The sequence below is a fragment of the Solea senegalensis genome, linkage group LG6 (genome assembly GCF_019176455.1).
Source record: "Solea senegalensis isolate Sse05_10M linkage group LG6, IFAPA_SoseM_1, whole genome shotgun sequence".
Classification (NCBI taxonomy): domain Eukaryota; kingdom Metazoa; phylum Chordata; class Actinopteri; order Pleuronectiformes; family Soleidae; genus Solea; species Solea senegalensis.
The window spans coordinates 2,638,482-2,660,401 of record NC_058026.1 but is presented as its reverse complement, the minus strand read 5'-3'; the positions used below and the strand labels follow the sequence as shown (position 1 = coordinate 2,660,401).

General features: G+C 41.6%; 2 protein-coding genes across 5 annotated transcripts; both read left to right on the top strand.

Annotated features, from left to right (window-relative positions):
* Positions 1–513: 513 nt before the first annotated feature.
* pgap4 (post-GPI attachment to proteins GalNAc transferase 4) lies at positions 514–6,204 on the top strand. Of its 4 annotated transcripts, XM_044028256.1 has the most exons (3): positions 514–669; positions 3,406–3,585; positions 4,551–6,204. In XM_044028256.1, exon 3 carries the CDS (start codon positions 4,704–4,706, stop codon positions 5,895–5,897), a length of 1,194 nt encoding a protein of 397 aa, XP_043884191.1. In that variant the 5' UTR covers positions 514–669; positions 3,406–3,585; positions 4,551–4,703; the 3' UTR covers positions 5,898–6,204. The 4 variants fall into 4 exon arrangements, with proteins under 4 accessions (XP_043884191.1, XP_043884190.1, XP_043884193.1 ...); XM_044028255.1 differs by lacking the exon at positions 3,406–3,585; XM_044028258.1 differs by lacking the exons at positions 514–669; positions 3,406–3,585 and adding an exon at positions 3,939–4,346.
* A 2,759-nt stretch (positions 6,205–8,963) lies between these two features.
* Positions 8,964–21,822, top strand: tpcn3 (two pore segment channel 3). Its single transcript, XM_044027324.1, has 19 exons — positions 8,964–9,321; positions 10,214–10,296; positions 10,479–10,593; positions 10,678–10,806; positions 12,612–12,728; positions 12,838–12,956; positions 14,170–14,271; positions 14,721–14,847; positions 16,038–16,245; positions 16,593–16,737; positions 16,832–17,017; positions 17,623–17,687; positions 17,988–18,075; positions 18,744–18,813; positions 18,921–19,137; positions 19,765–19,855; positions 19,984–20,097; positions 20,564–20,679; positions 21,514–21,822. The coding sequence occupies exons 1-19, from the start codon at positions 9,232–9,234 to the stop codon at positions 21,645–21,647; spliced, it is 2,316 nt and encodes a 771-aa protein (XP_043883259.1). The 5' UTR covers positions 8,964–9,231; the 3' UTR covers positions 21,648–21,822.
* Positions 21,823–21,920: the final 98 nt, after the last annotated feature.

Below are 21,920 nucleotides of genomic sequence, written 5' to 3'. Positions count from 1 at the left end.
ATTAATATTGGTTAAAAGTTCAGTTATTTTTCATTTGGCAGAAGTTGAATACAAAATAATTATATATAATCATATATAATCATATTTAATACATTATATACAATTATTTTATCTTCAATTTCCTACCAGACAAAAGAGAAACACATTGTGATACTACTAGAAATAGCCGTAGTCAAGTAGTAGAAGTAGTACTAATAGTAGTAGAAGAAGTAATAGCAAAATATACTACACTTCCTAATTCTTATATTTTTAAGTCATGTGGTGCCCCCTGTTGGTCAGGAGCAGAACAGCTATATATCTACCACCCATCCACCCACCTAAACGTCGGTCTAGTGGACCTGCAGTCTACTCTCAGTATTACAGTACTATTGCCGTAGCGGGGCTAGAATCTACTCTCAGTATTACGGTAGTAGAGCTGCAGTCCACTGTCAGTATTATGGTAGTGGAGCTGCAGTCTACTGTCAGTATTACGGTAGTAGAGCTGCAGTCTACTCTCAGTATTACGGTAGTAGAGCTGCAGTCTACTCTCAGTATTACGGTAGTAGAGCTGCAGTCCACTGTCAGTATTATGGTAGTGGAGCTGCAGTCTACCCTGGGTATTACGGTAATGCAGCTGTTACCTGAAGAGGTCAACAGTGATGTGTGGCGATGGCAGCTCCACGGCTCGTCGTGAGTTTTAACCCTCTTGTTCTCCAGCCCGTAGTTCTGTCTTCTCTCGGCCGGTTAGCCGCTCCGTTAGCCCGTCAGTTAGCTCCACGCTAACGGCATTGAGTCACGTAGGTGCGTCGGTGTAACGGCGACCGTGTGTCGACCGTGTGCTGAACCGGAAGCGACATTTTGAGCAACTGCCGCCACATTAAAAGCGAAAATTCGACCGAATCCAGCGGCTGGTGTCTTGTTTAATGTGACTAACGTGTAGTAGTAGGCGGTGTGAACGGTGTTATATTGACATTTATAGGTATAACATGTAGGTTAAACGTGAACAGTCCATGTTTCTTCAGCTCGTTCGCCTGTTTTCTCGTCGTCAGGCAGCAGAGTTTAAATGATAGATGAACAGTTTGTTTTACACCTCACAGTGTTTGGATTTTCTTTGTAAATGCTCGTAAATCATTTTAAAGGACCACTTCACCACCCCCTGCAACTGTTTTAAAACCAGCTAATCATTTCCTTTGACTCGTACAATGTCAGAAAATCAGAAAACTGACCATGTGTTTGTTAAAATATGGAAATGTTGACCTGTTTTGTCCTCAAACTAAAACATGATTTAGTTTCAGCTTGTTTCTTTGTTCTAGAGAAACCAGACTTTTAAGATCTAAAACAATATACTCGACAGGTAAAACATCTCGTGGATCGGTTTAAGTTGTTACTGTTACTGTACGTTGTCTTTGTTTGTTATTATTTTGACCTCAGGGAGCTCAGTTTACTTCATTCATTTTCTAACTTCACGTAATGACGATAAGTGATTGATCAGTTTGTTTAAATGTCTTTAGTGTTTGTCAACACTAGTGTTTGTCAACACTAGTGTTTGTCAACACTAAAGACATTTAAACAAACTGATCAATCACTTATCGTCACCAAGAGTGTTTAGTGACATGCTGTTGTCGCCCTAATGACGCTTACATTTAAACCATGGATGTATTATTGTGGATAGAGCACCGCCCCCTTTGCCTTGAAGACAGTTTTGTCATGGTGGCCTCCTCGAGACATGGAGATAGGCATGTATAGATCTTTATATTCTAGATTTTTAATTCATGGAGTTTCATATTTGAAAAACCTTCCTAAAGGCCATAAAAAGCCCAGAAAAATCTTATTTCTCTGAGTGTCAGGGAAGTGTACGATGTGAAAACTTTATGAGAAATGTGAATAACTACGACTGCGCGTGCTCATGCTCTACACAACCCGGAAATAAACGCGAAAGTCAGAAAACTTTATTGGCATATGCACTGGGTGAGCAACTCCATAGGAATGAACGGAACCAGAGGGGCGGTGCTCTATCCAGTTCTTATAATACATCCATGATTTAAACACGTTTTAATTGTAGGCCATGTTGACAGCAATTTAGTCAATGTTGTCAAGACTTGTTTATTCTGGCTAAAGCAAAACCTAAAAACCTTTATGTTGGTGCCTCCAATTATTGCAAAATGCAGCCGCTCGCCTTTTAACGCACTCAACTGGCCGGGAGCGCATCACTTCAATCCTTTATTAACTTTTAATGTTTGTTTTTAAAGCCCTTAATGGCCTTGCCCCCGGCCTACTTAACAGGCATTTTAACTGTTCGCAAGCACGGCACCAGTTCCGCCTGCTTCCGTCAGGCAGGAGATACAGGTCAGTCAGGGTCCGCACCTGACAAACAGGAGTGTGCTGTGTGTATGTTCTATTTGCACTTTAGGATCTGCCTGATTCATATTTGCACATTCCATTTTTAAGCTGCTGTCTATTCAGTCTACCTCACTCGTGTATATGTTCTACACTTGATTGCACTATAGGGCCTGTTTACATTTCCTTCCTGGACTTCTTAGCTGACTATTTATTTATTTATTGGTGTGTGTGTGAATCAGTGTGTTTTCTTCTTTTGGCAACAGGTTATCTATCCCTTGAAAACACTTTTTGGAGCAGTCTGTGATGCCACTCGCGATCGCCGGCACTGTCCCTAAATACACCAGACTCCTCTGTTAAATATAGAGATTTCCCTGGTAGTTGTTGGAGATTAATCCACATTTTTAGGATTGTGAAGTAGTTTTAAATGATCTACACTTTGGCACTGTTCGGCTTGATTTGTGTGTGGGAAATTGAAATTTGAACCCTCTGAAACGCAATTTCCTGCATTTTGAGGGCCAAATTTTGTGAAGTAAAGCTGAAGTTTCTGTATCTTTGTTACAGCATTACTTTAATGCCAAAAGTTATTTTTGAATTCGATTAAAAAAGGAAAAAAAAGGAAAAGCCCCCCTACACTGGTTGAAACGCAGTGTGGGGGATCCAAATCACAGCGTATTTTCACCTCCTACGCTCAACTGCACTGGCGAGAACCCTGTGGCATTACCGGGCATTTTCCTGATGGGCCGATGCACCTCAGGGCTGGTAGACACACATCCCCTCCAAGGCCGGCCGCTACTAAAGGCCTGAACAGCCGCCCATTGGTTCATTTACTATACTGACACTGGACCAGCCCAATCAATTTCTCACGAGAAGTTCTCCTCCCTTGCCCTCCCTCTTCAGAGTTTCTCATAGTTTGGAACAGATGGAGGGAACGCTCTTGTAAAAAGACAAGAAGTCAATAGAGAAAATGGATAAACCGAAGCACAAGGGAGGTGTAGAGAAAATGAGGGCCAAAAAAACCCCGAAGCAATTACAGGTGGATGCCCAAAAGTGTTCCAGAATAACAGACGTGTTTACTACATTGTGCAGCAACATCAGGAGGAAGGAGGAGAGGAGCAAGAACATGACAGGGAGCACACTGAAGAAGAGGGACGGGGCACCATGACAGGGCCAAGGAGGGACAGACTGAGGATAAGCTGGAGGACAGTGGAGTTGACGACATGGCTGTAAGGCGTATTGTTAGCAAATTGACAGGGACACTCAGGCAAGGTGTGTGTGTGCGTGTGTGTATGTGTGAATCCCTGGTATTCCTTATGTTGTGGGGACCTTAATCTGCTCACACAGTCACATTATAAGGACAAAAATCGACTACATTTTAAGGCAGGGTGGACAATTATTTTCCCCAAGGGGCCACATGTGAAACAAAAAATATTGTTGAGGGCCAGGCCTAATTTGAATTAATTTTAATTGAATTTTATCTCTTTTATCTAAAAAAAGCAATAAATTGTATTGTTTTGGTGTAAATTTGGCAGCATACAAACACACACAATAAACACAATTACTAACCAACGCTATTAAAAATATCAAATTACGACACTATATAATGAATACTATTATACTATACTACTGTGGTGTAGTGCAGTGACCATTCAGAATTAACTTTTCTTTTTCTAACATGAGTCGACATTTTAGGGGTCCGTGCAGACAGACGCAGATACATGCGTCCATACGTCAGGGTTTTCAAAATAAAAGCAACACAGCTGTATTGCATGCGCAGCATAAATACTTAAGTACTTAAATAAATACATGAATAAGTACTGACATACCTCGGGCCGAACAGGGATGCCAAAAAGGCCGTATGTGGCCCGTGGGCCGTAAGATGCCCTGGTCTGTTTTAAGGTGAAGACATGTTTTAAAGTTAGGCTGAGTTCAGGGTTAGGATTAGACCAGTTGTCGTTATAGTTAAGGATAGAAGAGTTTTCAGTCCACTAGATGGTGCTAGAAGTGCTCACACTCACCAGAGCTGTTGTGTTGTGTAAGTATTTTGCAATGTATGATTTCGCAAGTATTTTGCAATATCTTGATAATATCGTATCGTGGCGTCTCTTGTGATTCCTACCCCTATACCCCTTTACTTGGACTAACATAGTCATTTTTTTTTTTTTTTATGTCTATTATTTATTATATGAATGCGACTGATTGAAAAAAAAAAATCCTCTCATCTCTTTGTGCAGACAGAAAACTAGAGCGGAGCCCAAACTCTCAACTCGAGTTGGTTGCGGGTTCGTCGCAGTTCACTGGCCGGGCAAACTGGTTGCCAGGACGACATACATGTTGACGTAGAGCCCTCCTTAGTCACCGTGAGGCGCCACTCGGCCGTTTCATCAATGCCTCAATGGAAACCGTTGGTCAGTCGGTACCTGCGATGGTCCAGTGCCGTCACACAAGCCCTCACCGTTTCTGCGGTCACATTCTGCATCGTCCTCCCTCTGTGCTGCCACCAGTTACTTTACTCCTACTTCTTCATCAAGTCTATGTACCTGGACTCCATGAGCGAGGAGGTCCTGCAGGCGAGTCTCACCCAAGGTCAGGAGGCGCTACACTTCTGGCAGAGCGCGACCACAGTAGCGACAGCGTCCTCCAGAACCACTGAGCGTCCTGAGCTGCTGGTCACTGTGGTGACAGTCCAGCGGAAGGAGGGACGGGACTTCCACTACCTGCTCCAGGTGATGCGGCAGCTGAGGGACATTGTGGAGGGTTGTGGGAAGCAGCGGTGCGCAGAGTTGCTGGTCTGCGACGTGGAACGCGGCCTCCAGGAAAACCAGGATGCCAAGCTGCTGGAGGCCCACTTCAGGGTGATCCGGCGCTCACCGCAGGAGCAGGAGCAGCAGAGCAACCAGCAATGGCTCAACACCTTTGAGAAAGAGAAGAGGGATTATGTCTTCTGTCTGCGCAAGGGATGGGAGCTGGTGAAGCCAAGGAACGTGGTCGTGTTGGAGGACGATGCTTTGCCAAGACAAGATTTCTTTCCAGTCGTGAAGGACCTTTTGTCGCGTCGCTTTGCCCGTCAGAGTCTTTACGTCAAACTCTATCACCCCGAACGGCTGCAGCGCTACTGGAATCCAGAGCCTTACCGCATCCTTGAGTGGGTGGGGCTTGGGCTGGTCGGAGCAACAGCCCTCCTCCTTACCTTCCCTTACTGGAACCCCCTCTCTTTCTCCTTCACGCTGTCACTCGGCCACCTCCTCTTCTTCACGCTTTACTTCATGGCAGCCGCGGAGCTGCTGGGTCGGCACTACCTCCTGGAGGTGCGTAGACTTTCCCCGCAGCTCTATGCCGTCTCCCCGGCCACCGAGTGCTGCACCCCGGCCATGCTCTACCCCGGCAACGCCTCGCTCAGGGTCGCCCAGTATCTGGACGGCTCATTCTGCGTCAAAGGCAACGCCAAAGACATGGTTCTGTATCACATGGCGAGGACGATCCCCTGGGAAAGGTGTCACAGCGTGGAACCCAACCTCATCACCCACATCGGGGCCTTTTCCTCAGTCCGGTCCAATCCACCGAGACCCAAACTCCTCTGACAGAAACAAGAAAAGCCAGATCAGATTGTTCTCTGCTGTGTCACCATCTGCACTCTTTTTCAGTGAGTACTGGTTTGATGATTCACATTAGATTTGGCTTCTAGGATAAAAAGGATACTTGGAAGTTTTTGAAGTGCGTGTGTATGAGGTTCATAGTCAGTGCTGACTGTGCTGTGAGCGCCCCCTGCAGAGAGAATCAGACTGATACACAAATTCTTGGCAAGTGTTTCGTTTTTGTGACTAATGGGGCAGGAATAAAGGGTTTAAAAACACATTAGTAAATTTGTAAACCGCTCACTCTCCCACACCAAAGTCCATAGAGAAAATCAGTGATTTTAACATCACAGCACACACTGCCATGTTTTCACTGGTAGCAAGGGGGCGTGTACAGTGCAGATCCTCACACAACCACACGTTTAAAAAAAGAAAAGAAGAAAAAGTAAAGTATTCCTTTGAAGTGTCTTTTTGGTGGAACAGTTCCACACTGTGGCCTCGAGTTTAGAAACATGGTTTAGCTTGAGATCTGATGTTTACAAAACAAGGAAGAAATGTAAGAAATGTGTTGTTTTTTATGTTTAAAAACAAAACAAAAACGGACATGACTCTTACCACCATATGTCATATCATTAATGCTGGAAAACAATATGTGCAATAAGTCACTCAATTGTGGCAGAAAGTGCGTGAGATCAAACCAGAGTTCATGTTGGTCGGGCACCACCCGCCATTATACTAGAATAGGCCTGATGGCTGTTTTGTAGTTTAGTTCTTTTCTCAACTGCGTCATGTTTTTGTAAATTTCGAGCAATATGAAGCCGTGACATGTCTCCACAGACACGTGGGGAGTTGGCTTTTTTGCAATCATGCACATTTTTAACGTCATTGTGTGAAAAATGAGCATGTCATATTTTTGGGCCCACCTCCACCACCAAGATTTTTTTTCAGCGGAAACAAAAACGTACAAAAATGTCAGACTGCTGATTTCACGCTCGCCTGAAAAACACGTAATGTGCCTTTTTTAATGTTTCTCACGTTGTTGTTCAATTACTATCGCAGACCGTTCTGCGACACCTTTTTAATATAACCGTTGTTTACACAACACCAAGGCACCACCTACTGGACTCTTTTTGAATATACAGTCAAAAAGAACAAATGACAGAAAAATATTTGCAAATATTGGTTGACGCCAATATTTGGCAGATAAATTGGTACCTCCATCCCGGATTTTGTTACGATATTTAAGTGCATTTCAGAATTTTACCGAAAGAAGCTGCCAAAGTAAAAACCGCCTGGCCATTGAAAGTTCTCCAGACTGTCACTGATTTACAAACTCACTTAATCTGATTAATTATAGATTATTGGTTAAAAGGCCAAATGTTTTGGTTCTTCTTACCTGTTTTGCAATTTGTATTAAATCTTAAATTCAACATTTAAGTAGTTATAGATTTAAAACAAGACGGAGCCTTAAAAACATCAGAAATATGAATTATTTTACACAAACAATAACCTAAAGACTTTTGTCAATTACAAATGTTTGAGTGAATTTTTTAAATTATCCGCTGGTCAAGATAGAGATGGGATTAAAGGCAGGAGTTTACACAGCAAGTTTACTGCGCCGTGTGCGCCCCCTGTTGAGGGTGTGTAAAATGTCCATTGTGGGCTACTGTAAAAACACGCTGGTCCAAAATTAAGTCTAGATAGTTACCTAAAATTTTGGGAGAAATTTCACACACTGAAACTTTAAATTAAAGTTCATCTATATACAGTCTATGTGTGAGAGTGTGTTATAGACAACATTAATATATATATATATATATTTGGGTTTGGTTTGAATTTGGTTGTGGTTTTTTGACTTATTTATTATTTAAATTTCATTTATTCTCCACTTTAAATCAACATTTTTTTTGATTTGATCACGTGTGCTGTATTACTGCTGAACAAACTACACTTTGGCAGATTTAATTATTTAATAGAATTCAAATGTAAAATTGACTTTGAATGTGAAGAATCTACTGAACCAAAGATTGGTGCCAAGTTATGGGATTTAAGAGGAATTATACAATTGGTTTTCAAATGTGTTGAAAACTGACGACGCAAACAAATCTGGAATTTGAGCGGAATTGTTTTTGATTTTTTTCCCCCCACATATCTTCTTCCTGTTTACACTTCGACTCCTTCACTGTTTTCTATATTTAAAACACAATAAATCACTTGCTTGTCACAAACTTTTGTTCCAGCTCTGAGTTTGTTTTTCTCAAATAAAAATTTGTTTGAGAATGTTATTGAATTGAAAGTTTTGATCCTTAGTGGTCGTCTAATGTTAGCTAATATGGCGTTTTATTTTGAAATATGGCCCAGTCTCTGTCCACAGTTTACGATCTTTGATACCTGCTGGACACGTCATGTTGTCGCCACATGTTCAAGTCATAAAATTTTCCTTTAATTCTTCTCCATTCCTTTTTCACTTCAATTGTTATACTCTTTTTTTCTTCGGGGTCTTTGAACGTCTCCTCTTCTTCCCCGTTTCCGTTATCCTGCTGCCGAGTCACATGACACCTCGTGCTGCCTTCACTGTCTGAAGAGAAAGTAGGAACAAAGTAAAAGCGAAGTGAGCGCCTGCAGAAAAACTGCTATTGGCTTATTTTACGGTTTGTTTGTTTTTACCTTGAAGTGAACTCCATATGAAGAGATTACAAAAACCTACCATAGCCTTATTAAAATAGAGAACTATTACTCTTTTTGTTTGTTATTTGAAATATATGAACTTAATGTTTGTTCATTTTTTAATCTCAAAGATAAATAAATCATATATTTACATACGTTAGTTTAAAAATGTTATTTTGCAAAAAAAGCATGCACTTCTACTGTTGTTTTTTTACCTCTTTTTTGACGTTTTATGAACTCTGTGTGTGTGAAGTGCCGTAAATAAAGTTTATCTTTACAGTGAAATGTGTTGATTTATGTCAACTAAACACACAAGAAGCAAACGCATTATTGACATAAGAGCGCCATCATGTGGCACTTGGAAAAATCCAGTGACCACGTCACTGGTGTTCCTATTCCTATTTCCTGTGTGGTCCGTGAACGCGTCGTGATCGCTGGTTTATTGAGTGAAGCAGCAGCAGCAGAGATGGAGGTCGAGCTGAGACTCTTCAAACTGAGACTCAACTCTACGTGGAAGTAACCATCGTCCCGGGAAAACCTCGTCAAAGCCGGGAAGTTTGTGGGAAAACACGCATTGGAGTATTGGATCCGGAATTTGTTTGCTTTGTTTTTGTTTTGTTTTTTTCTTTTTCTTTTCTTTTCTTAAAAAAATAAAATAAACTTCTTCTCAGACATGGCAGAGAAAAGCGAAAACTTTCCTGATGAGTCTGCAGGAAAAGACAAGGAAATCCCAAATGGAGGGAATTCTGCAAAAACCAAAGAGGTGAGATACACACACACAAACACTCACGCGCGCACACAGCTGGTTTCACATGATGAAGCTGTAAATGTTTGGACTCTTGTCCTGCCCGAGCTCGTAACTGTGCTTTAACACTCACTGTGTTTCCATGGAGACCCGTAATCAGATTACTGACTTTATTCCGATGGTTATGTTTTCATGAGTTGTCATCCTGTTTTTAGTTTATTCAGATTGAGGTACACACTCAATGAAACCAAGAGGCCGGTAATCCGATTTCCGAGGTTATGTTTTCAGGAGTTGTCATAATCCTATTTCTTGTGTAATCTGATTGAGATAAACACTTAATGAGACCAAGTGGCGCGTAATCTGATTACCCTCTTTATACCAATTGTTATGTTTTCATAGATTGTCATAATCCTATTTTTAGTGTGACATAGTGTAATCTGATTGAGATACACAATGAGACTAAGAGACCAGTGATCCCATGACCAACCAAATTCCAATTATGTTTTCATGATTTGCCAATTGAAAAACCATCATAATCCCATATTAAGTGTAATCCAATTGAGATACACACCTAATGGGACTAAGAGACCAGTAATCCTATTACCAGCTTTATTCCGGTTGTTATGTTTTCACAAATTGCTTATTGAATATCTGTCATAATCCTATTTTAAGTGTAATCTGATAGAGATACACACATAATAATTAAACTAAGAGGCCAGTAATCTGTTTGTTGATTTTATTCGGATTATTATGTTTTCATAAAATTCTCATTGAATATCCTTCATAATCCCATTAAAGATACACACATAATGAGACTAAAAGGCCAGTAATGTGATTATCGGCTTTATTCTGATTTTTATGTTTTCATGAGTTGCTATAATCCCATTTTTCGTGTGTGTGTGTGTTTCAGGATTTCGACCTGGCCTCTGTCTACGTGTCGGACGCTCAGTACAACAGAAACATCTACTTTGACACGTCGCCTCAGGCTGTGAGGTGAGGCGTTCACACCACTCTGTATGTTTTTCAGTGTGAAAATGTGTAATCTGATTGAGACCCTCACATAGTGAGACTGAGACCAGCAATCTGATTACCAACTTTATTCTGGTTGTTATGTTTTCAAGAGTTGCAAATTGAATATCCATAATGATAATGTGTGTGTGTGTGTGTGTGTTCAGACTGTATCTTCTCTACAACCACTGGCTTCCTAAGGTTCTGCTCTACTTCTTCATCCTCGTGGTTCTGTCTCTGGCCGTGTTCGAGGAACCCGCCGTCCTCCCTCTGCCCATGTGGGTAAGATGGCCGCCGCGTTTGGTTTGAATTGGACGTTGGTATCGTTGGCGTAGCGTCACGTGACTGGCTGTTTTGATTTTCCAGGCGACCATGTTGGTGGAGCTGCTCTGCGTTCTGGTCTTCACCTTTCGACTGGCCCATTATGCGAGGGTGATCCCGCGGGACAAGTTCTGGAAAGACGCCAAGAACATCTGCATCATGGTCGTCCTCATGGTAACGTGTCACACGGTCGCCATCGGTTACTGTGACTTGACTCCAGTTTACATTGTTGACACAACGATGGCTCTGTTACGCTGACAGATTATTTGGTGACTCTGACTCGACTTTTCTGTCTTCATTAGTCTTTGAGTCCGAGCAGATTATTTTGTCGCTGGATTATTCTGTGACTCAGTTATTCTTTGAGTCTGCAAATCTGTGACTGGATTATTCTGGGACTAGACTATTTTGTAAAAAGATTATTCTTTGACTCTGCAAATCTGTGACTTAATTATTTTGTGACTGGTTGTTCTGTAAATCTGGCTAGATTATTCTGCAACTAGATTTTTCTCTGACTGGATTGTTATTTAACTATGTCTAGATTATTCTGCAACAGGATTATTCACTAACTCTGGTTAGATTATTCTGCAACAAGATTATTCTGTGACTGGATTGTTATTTAACTATGTCTAGATTATTCTGCAACTAGATTATTCAGTAAATCTGGTTAGATTATTCTGCAACGAGATTATATCTTGACTTGATGATTTTGCATTCATGATATTCTGTGACTCTGTCTTGATTATAATTTGAATTGACTACTCTCTAACTAGATTATTCTTGGGCTAGATAGATAGAATGTGTTACTCTATTGTAGTATTCTGCAAGGTCTATTAATCTCATAACGACTGGATTAATCCTGGGATGTGTGTGTATGTGTGTGTGTGTGTGTGTGTGTGTGTGTGTGTGTGTGTGTGTTCTCTGACTCAATTGTTGACATATTCATGTGTTGAATTATGGGAGAATACTCTGTGAGATTATCGGAGTGTTTTTGTTTGGTTGCTGCTGCTGAGCGGAGTTCCTGCCGTTGATCTGCAGAGTCAGAATGTGCTGAGATCACTGAAACCACTTTCCGCTGCGACTGTCGCCTCGTCAGCATCTTTCAGAGCAGGACTCCTTCCTGGTGACTCAGTGGCTTTGATCACTTACGTTCAGTGTGTGAAGTTTCCTGCAGTCTGCAAACATTTCTGTCTTCATTTCAACGATCAGTGCTTCCACTCACTGTCGATCAGTTGAATAATCTGATAAATAATCCTGAGAGTTGAAACAAATTTACCAGAAATAATCCATCCAGCCAATCAAACTAATTCATTTGTTCATAATTAATGGTCTTAAAGTTGTTCTTAAGTGATAATTGGGGCCCAATTTGTGCAAGGAATTTACCTTTAATCCTTCAGATTATTATTCTATCCCTGACTGCGGTCATTTTTGAGGGCGTGAATGTGCAAAAAGACTCATGAATCTTTGCATGGACGTCAGGTCTGGCGAAAATGTGATATTGGCATGGTTCCCGGACTCGTGCGTTACTCAAGGGCTCTATAGCGCCCCCTAAGGTGAAAACAGTGGCACCGAATTTCCCTGAAACTTGATGTTACAGACCAAGACGAATAAAACAAGTTGACAGTAACCATGGCCTCAATGCAACAGGAAGTCGGGCATTTTGAATTTTGGGCAATTTGCACCCGACGTAAATGAGCAAATTCGTCCAATTTGTACGAGACACATCAAAGGTGAAATGTTGTCGAAAAGGTTTTGCAGATTCAAAACGGCGTGGCCCCGGCAACCCTTGGTGTTTTGGCAAATTTTGACCAACCCTGAATGATTCACTGTAACATATTCAGAATAGTAGAAAGAGGGATTTCGTTCGTCGTCTTGAGAAGACGATATCTAGGGATTAGATAAATGTACGATAATCCCATTAATCCGCATAATTTTTTTGTTTCAAGCCGTGAAGCGTCAAACGTGCGTTGATGTTGTTTCAGCTCACTATGGTCGATATGATCATCTACGGATCGCTCAAAGCTGCCAACTGTTACGCCCTCCGCTGGTCCAGAGTCCTGCGCCCGCTCCTATTGGTCAACGTCACAGAGGGACGGCAGGTAACGATCCGCCCCCAACAACCCCCCCCCCCCACCAGGCAGTATGTGGTCGTCGTGGGCTTGTTCCTGCAGTTACCTGCTTTATAAGGAACGTTTGTTTGTTTGTCAGCTCCGCCGAGCCTTCAGAAGCATCCGGAACGCTCTTCCTCAGATCTTCTACGTCTTCCTGCTCTTCATGTTCAGTGTCCTCATGTTCTCCCTCATGGCTCTGAAGCTTCTGGGGAAACGGTGAGTCACACGTTCTCTGTGATGCATTTGTTCTGACGTGTGAAACATCCTGTTTGTCCTCGTCTGTTTGAATACAATAGTTATGGAGCTTTTTCCACTTTAATGTTCTAGCACCACTCAGCTCGAGTACTCGTTTTTTTGTTTTTTTCGCTTTTCCATGAGTGATCGTACCTGGTAACAGTTTTTTTTAGTTCTCACTCTGACGCGGTTCCAAGCGGACTGAGCCGATACTAAAATGTGACGTCAACAGACTGAAGGTCACTGATTGGTCAGAGAGTTTTGTCACTGAAGAGTCATGAGCCTACATATAATTCCAAAATCTATTTATAATCCCAAAATCTACTTGTAGTTCAAAAATCTTTTTATAATCCCAAAATATTTTCATAATCCCAAAATGTATTTATAATCCCAAAATATTTGTATAATTCCAAAATCTGCTTATAGTTCCAAATTCTATTTTATAATACACAATCTATTTATAATCCCAAAATCTATAATTCCAAAATCTCTTATAATCCCAAAATCTACTTACAGTATAGTTCAAAAATCTATTTATAATTTAGAATTCTACTTATAATCCCAAAATGGATTTATAATTCCAAATCCCACTGATTGTTCCGAGAGTGTCGTCACTGAAGAGTCATGAGCGCAACGTCCAACACGAGAATCAAAGCCAACTATGTCCAACTGTAGATTAAAGATAAAAAGACTTAAAAATCCCTGAAAACATTAACGTTAATCTGCAACATTTAGCAAAGGAAATGTCTAAAATGTTGATATTTAACAGAGGAGTCTGGTGTATTTAGTGACAGCACTGCTGAAAGCCGGCAATCGTGAGCCCAATCATGACCACATTCAGTGGTATTTCAAGTCAGTGACTCCGCTCATGCAGGAAGTACTGAACCATTCTGTGAACAAATCTTTTTTTAAATCCACTGATTCTAATGATTCAGTTTCACCCAAAACAAGTGTACAACAAGTCACTAGTTTGTGTGTTTGTGTCGCGTAGAAAACCACATTACATCAGTTTCACACAGCCATGCTGTGATGACTCCGCCCGTGTTGAGGAGGAGGAGGAGGAGGAGCTATGAAGTCATGGAAAACGACACGACTGATTCCAAACTAAACCGAGTCGAGTCGAGCTAGAACTGTACAGTGGAAAAGTGCCATTACTCCAAGCACGATGAGTGTGAGGTGTGTGTTTTGTCTGCAGAGGCCTGACGACCATTAACGGCGCTCCGTACTTCACCAACTACCTGGAGATTGTGTTTGACCTGTACGTCCTCGTCACCACGGCCAACAGCCCCGACGTCATGTAAGACACTTGACCCCCTGACCCCACTGTCACCACACAAACACTGCTACGTTTACCTTTTAATAAGCCTTTTATTTGTCTAATTTGTTTTACAGTAAATCATTGGTCATTTCTAGACTGAGGAGAAGACTTTAATTAAATTAAAGAATCAAAGAATTCAATATTTTATTGAAGTTTGCAGGCGATAGGAAGACAAGGGTCCCAAAGTGACACCAAACCATCGAGATCTCCCCTGGTGGCGGTGTATGAGCGTTGCACTCCTAATAAAAAGTAGACGTCAAATAAATAGTTCCAAAAAAGGTTGTTTTTAGGTTGTCCTTTTCACACTGTGGTTTGTTCAAGTGAAGAAGAAGCAGAAGGAGGAAGCTCCTTAGTTACACAGAAAAGAAGAAGGAAGTAACCGTCCTGAACTCCCGCTCAGTGTTTTATGTTCTGCTTCTCGTCGGCAGGATGCCGGCGTACAACTCCAGCTTCTTCTTCGCCATCTTCTTCATCGTGTACATCCTCATCAACACCTACATCTTCATGTCCGTCTTCTTGGCCGTTGTCTACAACAACTACAAAAAATACCTGAAGGTTTGAGCGAAAAACTGAACGAAAAACGCATTTTACCTCACATGGTTTTTGTTCGGAAACAAACGACTGATTAAAACTTTAAACTTTTAGTTGATCAGGAGCAAGATTTAGCTAATGTTAGCAGCTAATTCTTGCCTTTACAAGCCTAAAGTAGCCCAGGTTTATTTGTGAACGGGTGTTTTAAAATAGTAAGGACAGATAACACAGCAAATGTAATAAGTTTTTTTTCCAAAAGCAAATTAAAGAATTAATTTATATGACAAAATACTAATAAAGTACTATTTACAAAAACATTTTTGGACTTATAAACATGGTAAACACGACCCCTATCTAGCTAACTTTTATCTAATGTTAGCATCATGATATTAGTTAAGTATCATTTGTCCTAACTTATTTGTACCTTTACTAGCTAAATTCAGAAAGTTAATCTGACATTAACAGCATTTCATTATCACTACATTTTTCGTATAACGTTGGCAACATGATTTTACCTTTACAAGTGTAGTTAACTATGTTAGCAACATGCAATTCCCTTTATGAATTAAGTTCAGAACGTTAATCTTGAAGTTCGCTAAGGTCTAGCTGATGTTAGCAACATGATTTTACCGTTACAAGTCAAGTTAGTTAGCTAAATTAAGAAAGTTAATCTAACATTAGCAACATATCATTACTTATACAAGCTGAGTTAGCTGCGGTTTATAACAAGTTAGCAAAATATTACTAGCATTACATCCTTGGTCATGTTAGCTAAGTCAGAGCTAACAACCAGATCTGACCTGAGACAATTTTCTTCCTCTAACTGTTTTTTTCTCTTCTTATGGAAGAGTATTAAAGCCACATGTAAATTAAATAAAATAAATGTTTTTGAAAGAAAATAAAAACACAAAACAAAAAAAAAAAACATCTTGAATTCTGAGATTAAAGTCTGGGAAAAAGGCAGAATTGAGTGAAAAAAAGTCAGATTCCTGACTTTAATCTCAGAATTCAAGCTGTTTTTTTTGTCTCTCAAATTTTAAATTTTTTAAATACTCTTCCGTATCTTCCTCAGCTCAAATGTCTTCATTTAGATTGAGGTCATAAATGTGTTTCATCATTTTTGTTCCGTTTGTGAAGCTGTGATCATCAAAATGTGTGCAAGCGTCTGTTTGTGTCACCAAACTCTTGACGGTGACTCTTACTCGTGTCAACAGGAGGAGATACGGCAGCTGGTGAGGGCCAAGAGGCACAAAATGGTGCGAGCGTTCGCCGTCCTGCAGGAGCGCAGGGAGGAGGGCGGCGAACCGGTGGTGACCCAGGCCAACTGGAACCAAGTGGTCCGACTGGTGCGGTCCGACATCAGCAACGCCCACAGGGAGTTGCTGTGGAGCGTCTGCGACGACAAGAACCAGGGCTTCATCGGTGCGTCTCACAAACAAACAAACACTCTACCTTTTCTTGCCTTCTTCTTCTCTGCTGAGCTCCCCCTACAGTTTCGGAGTACATTTTTTAACCACATCAAACTTTAGCCTCACTCTGTAATGTTTGGTGATTTGCACTTCAGGGCTACCGTAAAAACTAATTATTGTCTTAGTCCGACTATAATCAGACAGTTAACATGCTGAGGAAGTGTTAATTTGATGGCTAACAGCGCTGCATCGGCAAAGTCGCGGCCAGCAGCGATGCTAGCTAGCCTTCTAGCTAGGCATTAGCTCACAGAGCGGTAAAGGGCATGAAAACATCATGTCAATTCTGTGCGATACTGACAGGTAAAGTGGCGTTTGTCCAGCTCGCTGATCTCCTGAACATCGAGGTCATCACATTGAAGACTAGGCCACACCCACTTCAGCGCTTGTGCCCTGCCTTCTACCTGTCGGCCCCGAGCCGCCTGCTCTGTCGCATGGTCCAACACCGGTGAGACAGTTTCATTTGTCGTTTAATTTTAGTCAATCTGCACCCTTATTTCAATCATTCTGAGCTTTGAATTTGCTTCGCGGTTGACCGTCAGGGCGTTTGTGATCGTGTACGACCTCATCATCCTGGTCAACGCCGTCTTCATCGGACTGGATGAGGAGAATCCGATGATCGCGAACTCCGAGTGGGTTTTTCTGGCTCTATACCTGATAGAGATCCTGCTGAAGCTCTACGTGTTCGAGCCCCGCGGTTTCTTCTCCAGACACAGCTTCTGGAACTGGTGAGGACGCCGTCTTTTAATAATGACGTAAAGTTGTGTTTTATTTTATTTGAACAAAATATCTTTACAGGGTGAAAACATGGCAACTTTATTCAATTCAAAACACATTTCAACAAGTTTTATAATTTCTATTGATGCACATGGTGCGTTCCACTTGTTCCACAAGAAGGTCATCAATGTGAACTCAGATTTTCATTCCAAATTGGCTGCCAGTTTTTATCTGTAGACATGATGGTAAACTGTGAGTGTGGCGAAGAAGAAAAGTGGCGAAGAAGAAAAGTCCGAAAAAAAAAGAATTCTGATGAAAAAGTCAAAATTCTCAAAAGCTGAAAAGTCCCTGAGGAAAAAAATCAGAAATGTGACAGTAAAGTGCCTGAGAAAAAGGTCAGAAAAATGAGAATTCTGAAATTCTGAGATTCTGATAGAAACATAATTCTGATTAGAAAGTCAAAATTATGGGATTAAAGTCTAAGATTAATGTCAGAATTTTGAGTGTGAAAAAGGTCAGAAATCTGAGATTAAAGTCAGAATTCTGAGAAAAAAATATTCGGAGAAAAAAATATTCTGAATATTCTTTGTTTTCTACAATTGTTTGCTGTTTCCAGGTTTGACACCATCATCGTTGTATCCGCCCTCATCGCTACGATCGTCAACTCCACGCTGAAATCCTGTGAGTGTTGGTGGTTTTATTAGAAACTGGATTTTCCTGTCTGAGGAACTGTCTTTATGAAGAGTTGAAAACTGAAAACGTGTGATGAAAAATTCACACCTGCTTGATGTTCATGCTCAGATAAATCCAGGTTTGCAAAGGGGATTCCTTTTAAATTTCCAGAAAGGTTCGCATGGGAACTTTAGTTTGGGAATTTTGGAACTTTCCATGGGGATTAATGGAAAACCTTGAATCAATGAAAAAGAAAAATATCGTGCCGGGGAAGTTGAGTTCTTCATCGTCATTCGTGTCCTGTTGCAGCGGGCGGTTACACCAGCCGGCAGATCCTGGACATCGTCTTCATCCTGCGAGTCCTCAGACTGATCCGGGTCGTGGACAGCATCAAGAGGTTTGAGCAATTTTCACCCCCATTCAATGACTTTCAATGACTGTCAATGGCGAAAAGTCCAACGTTGCTGTGATAGCACCACCATGTGGCTGATGATTGATGTGCTATGACGGAATCTTTGTAGAGAAGAAAAAACAATTATTCTAAACTCAACAGGAAGTCGGCAATTTTTAATGTCGCGTCCACGTTGGCGATTTGCGCGTTTTCCGTAAATGAACAAACTCGTCTGAGTGCGTTAATCGGACCGACATAAAAGCCAAGAAAAACAAAAACATTGTACCAGACAATCAAGGATAACATTTTCATCACACAGCGATTGCAGTTTCAAAAGGGCGTGGCCGCGACAAAGTCAAAACAGGAAGTGCGAAGTAACTTCGCGGACATTTAGCGATCGGTGCGAAACGCCATGCGCAAGACAAGAGACCTGCCGCGAACACGTCTGCGCTTCCAATGAACAATAAGTCAAATGCACAGTGCCACCTGCTGGCAGGAAGGCTGCTGCGAGGGTTCACACAATTAGTGTGATTTAGTTTTTCCTATTTTACGAGTTCACCAATATTGTTTGGGGGTTTTTTTATCGGTGAGATTTGGGACTGCACGTAATGGTTTTGTGATTTATTTTGACCTGGGGTTTTATTAACCATGACGACCTGTCGTCTCTGTGGAAGGTTTCGTACGATCATCAACACCCTGATCAGGATTGGTCCAGCAATCCTCACGTTTGGACAACTCATCATTGTAAGTTTCTGACACACGCAAGGTCCTTTTAGTGTTTAGTTTCCACCAGGAAACCTGGAAGACTTTAAAGCCAAGTGTGTGACTCACGGACGGGTTCTGCTCCCCAGGTCGTGTACTACGTGTTTGCCATGGTGGGGATGGAGCTGTTCAAAAACAAGGTGAGGTTTTTCGAAGACCCCAGTGACCCGGCGGCGGCGAACTGCGGAAACGCTCTCCTGACGGGAACGACCTTCGCTCAGCTCCACTACTGCAAGAACAACTTCAACAACGTGGTCTCCTCCTTCATCCTGCTGGTGGAGCTCACTGTGGTCAACCAGTGGCACGATATCCTTGACCTGAATCTGAACGCACCTCGCACACGGTGCCGCGTCACCAAACGTCCGCCCAACACAGTTCAGACTCGGCTGTCAATCAAAACGGCGCCGCAGATGTTTTAGCTTCACTTTTAATGTCGTCCAGTGTTCATGAAAATGTACATGTTTCAGATTACGTCAGATTAAGTTTACGATATCTTAAGAACATGTTCACGTCTTTATGTTACACAGACTTTTCTAACAGGAAACCGAAGTTTGTAAACCGCTCACTCTCCCGCACCAAAGTCCGTAGAGAAAATCAGTGATTTTAGCTTGCGGGGACACAGGAGCTGCTGGTCTTCTGCTGCCTCTTGTGGTCACTTTGTGTCACTGAGGTCAATCTGAACAAAGGATTTTAAATTCTGAATTGAGCCGTGGATCAACTGTGCTGTGATGTTAAAATCACTGATTTTCTCCACATGTTTTAGTTGATTAGTTCATAGAATAGAATAGAATAGAATAGAATAGAAATACTTTATTCATCCCCAAGGGGAAATTGTTTTAACAAAGCATGTTCATGTACAAATGAAAGCTGAATGTGATTGGCTGAAGAGATTCAGATGATTCAGGGTCGTGTTGAACCTTAACGCGTCTCCACTGCTCAGCAGCGGCTTCGCCATCGTCACCCACATGTCGGCCAGGATCTTCTTCGTCTTCTTTCACATCATCGTCGTCATTGTCATCATCAAGTAAGACCATTAAGGTTCATCATCTTCTTCTTCTTCTTCTGTAAAACTAAAATAATCAGCTCCGCCTACTCTGTCATGCTCTATTACCTCATACAGACGTATGTAATGTGCATTTTTCCTTCTGTCAGCATCTTTGTAGCGTTTGTCCTTGAGGCGTTCTTCGTCGAGTACTCGGTGGATAAAAGCGACCTGCAGACGTCTCTGGAGAAGAAGATCGAGGAACTGGAGCTGGCTGTGGAACAGTATGTCACCATGACAACCCCACACACGTCAGGGGCAGTTACGGTTGTTTCTGACGGGTTTTTGTACGAGGAGAACAAGGCGTCACATCTGCAGTTGACTGCACTCTGCAGGAGAGAACCTGAAGTTTGTAAACCGCTCGCTCTCCCAAACCAAACCCCATAGAAAAAATCAGTGATTTTAACACCACAAAATCCTTTGCTCAGATTTACCTCAGTGACACTAAGTGACCACACGAGGCAGCAGTAGACCAGCAGCTCCCGTGTCCTCATGAGCTAAAATCTTTACATTTCACTGGATTTTGGTGTGGGAGACAAATGTTAAGATAGTACAGTATATCATTGACTTGAGCTGACTTGGTTTTTATTTTATTTCCATTTTAATTTATCTATTGAGCATATTTCTTCCTCTCCTCGCCTGAACTGTTCCTTTTTTAAGTGTCCACGTTTGTCGTTTTGTCGCACACAGGGAGAATTTGCAGGACAACCTGGTCGACGCCATGGAAACCATTGACAACGATCTGGGAGCTGACCAATCGCCGCGAGAGAAAAAACCCAGCCTGATGTTTAAAATTGCCTCAAAACGTAAGGAAGACGAAATTGGACGAAAACTCGCAAATACGAGATAAATATGCAGGTTAGCGGTGCGTTCCGGTTTTAGTTGCAAGTTGCAGTTTCTATCTCGGAAAGTCAGAGAAACTTCACAAACAGATGGCTGCAACTCGCACAAACACTGCGACTTTTACCGCTAATTGCACTTCTGTTGTATTTTTGTTTTACCTTAAATCATTCGTACACGTAGTGTTTTGCGTCATTTTTATCTGTTTGCGCAAAAGCAATAATTGGAGCTAAGCTAGCAGCTTGGGGAAAACTGTAATTCGCTACCATAAGTTAACAAGCTCACAATAGCAAAGCTAATCTAAGTTTAGCATGCTAGCCTGCTCGTTTAAACACAAGCTAGTACTGAATATATAAAAAGTGTGACCTGGTGATGGCGCTAGTTGACCTTTTCACACAGACTAACTGAGCCACATTAGTTAATGTGGCTAAAGCCACGAGCTATCGTACAAACCCCGCTACATTTACCACTAATTGCATGTCTGTCGAACTAGTTTCACCTTAAATCAGTCGTACACATAGAAATGTTACATTTTTTATCCTCAGAAATATTGCTCAAATGCTTGCTATTGACTGGTATTGCTAACGACGGCACTTGTTAGCCCCCGATATATTTGCTTCTTGTTTTTTCCCTTCTTCTCAACTGGAACGTGGTCAACTTGGAGGTGACGTCACTTCCAGTTCCGATATAAAAGGAACGCACCATAAGAATATACTATTAAAGGCTTTTTTTTGAAAATCTGCCGATCGCTAACCTTGGATAAATCGCACTTCATTCTGAATTCCTTTTTTTTGTCGCAGGATATCGTACGGTGGACGCCTTGTTGCAGCGGATGTTCGAGGCCGATCTCGACCCCGACGATTTCGCAGAGAACGAAGACCCCAACGCACAGACCGACGGGAACTTTGCAAACCCGACGTTCAGCTCCGTATAAACACGACTGTACAAATGTAAATGAAGGGAACTGGATCAGTGGCACGGATCTGGATTCAGTCCCAGTGTGAAGGCGCCCCGAAATCCGAGTCATGTTGTATTTTTATATATATTTGTGTCCTGTCACTCTCGACGCAACAAATCTGTATTTTCTCATAAAGAATATTTACACTGAAGTTTTCTTTTTGCATTTTTTTTGTTTTCACGTGCAAAATGATGATGATGATACACATATATATATATATATATATATACATATATGTATATATATATA

Excerpts from the sequence above, each read along its gene's own strand:
- pgap4 (XM_044028255.1), top strand. The coding sequence starts at position 4,704 with ATGCCTCAATGGAAACCGTTGGTCAGTCGGTACCTGCGATGGTCCAGT.
- tpcn3 (XM_044027324.1), top strand. The coding sequence starts at position 9,232 with ATGGCAGAGAAAAGCGAAAACTTTCCTGATGAGTCTGCAGGAAAAGAC. Across the intron at positions 12,729-12,837 it reads ACGTCACAGAGGGACGGCAG|CTCCGCCGAGCCTTCAGAAG; the intron begins GTAACGATCCGC and ends TTTGTTTGTCAG. Across the intron at positions 16,246-16,592 it reads CAAGAACCAGGGCTTCATCG|GTAAAGTGGCGTTTGTCCAG; the intron begins GTGCGTCTCACA and ends CGATACTGACAG.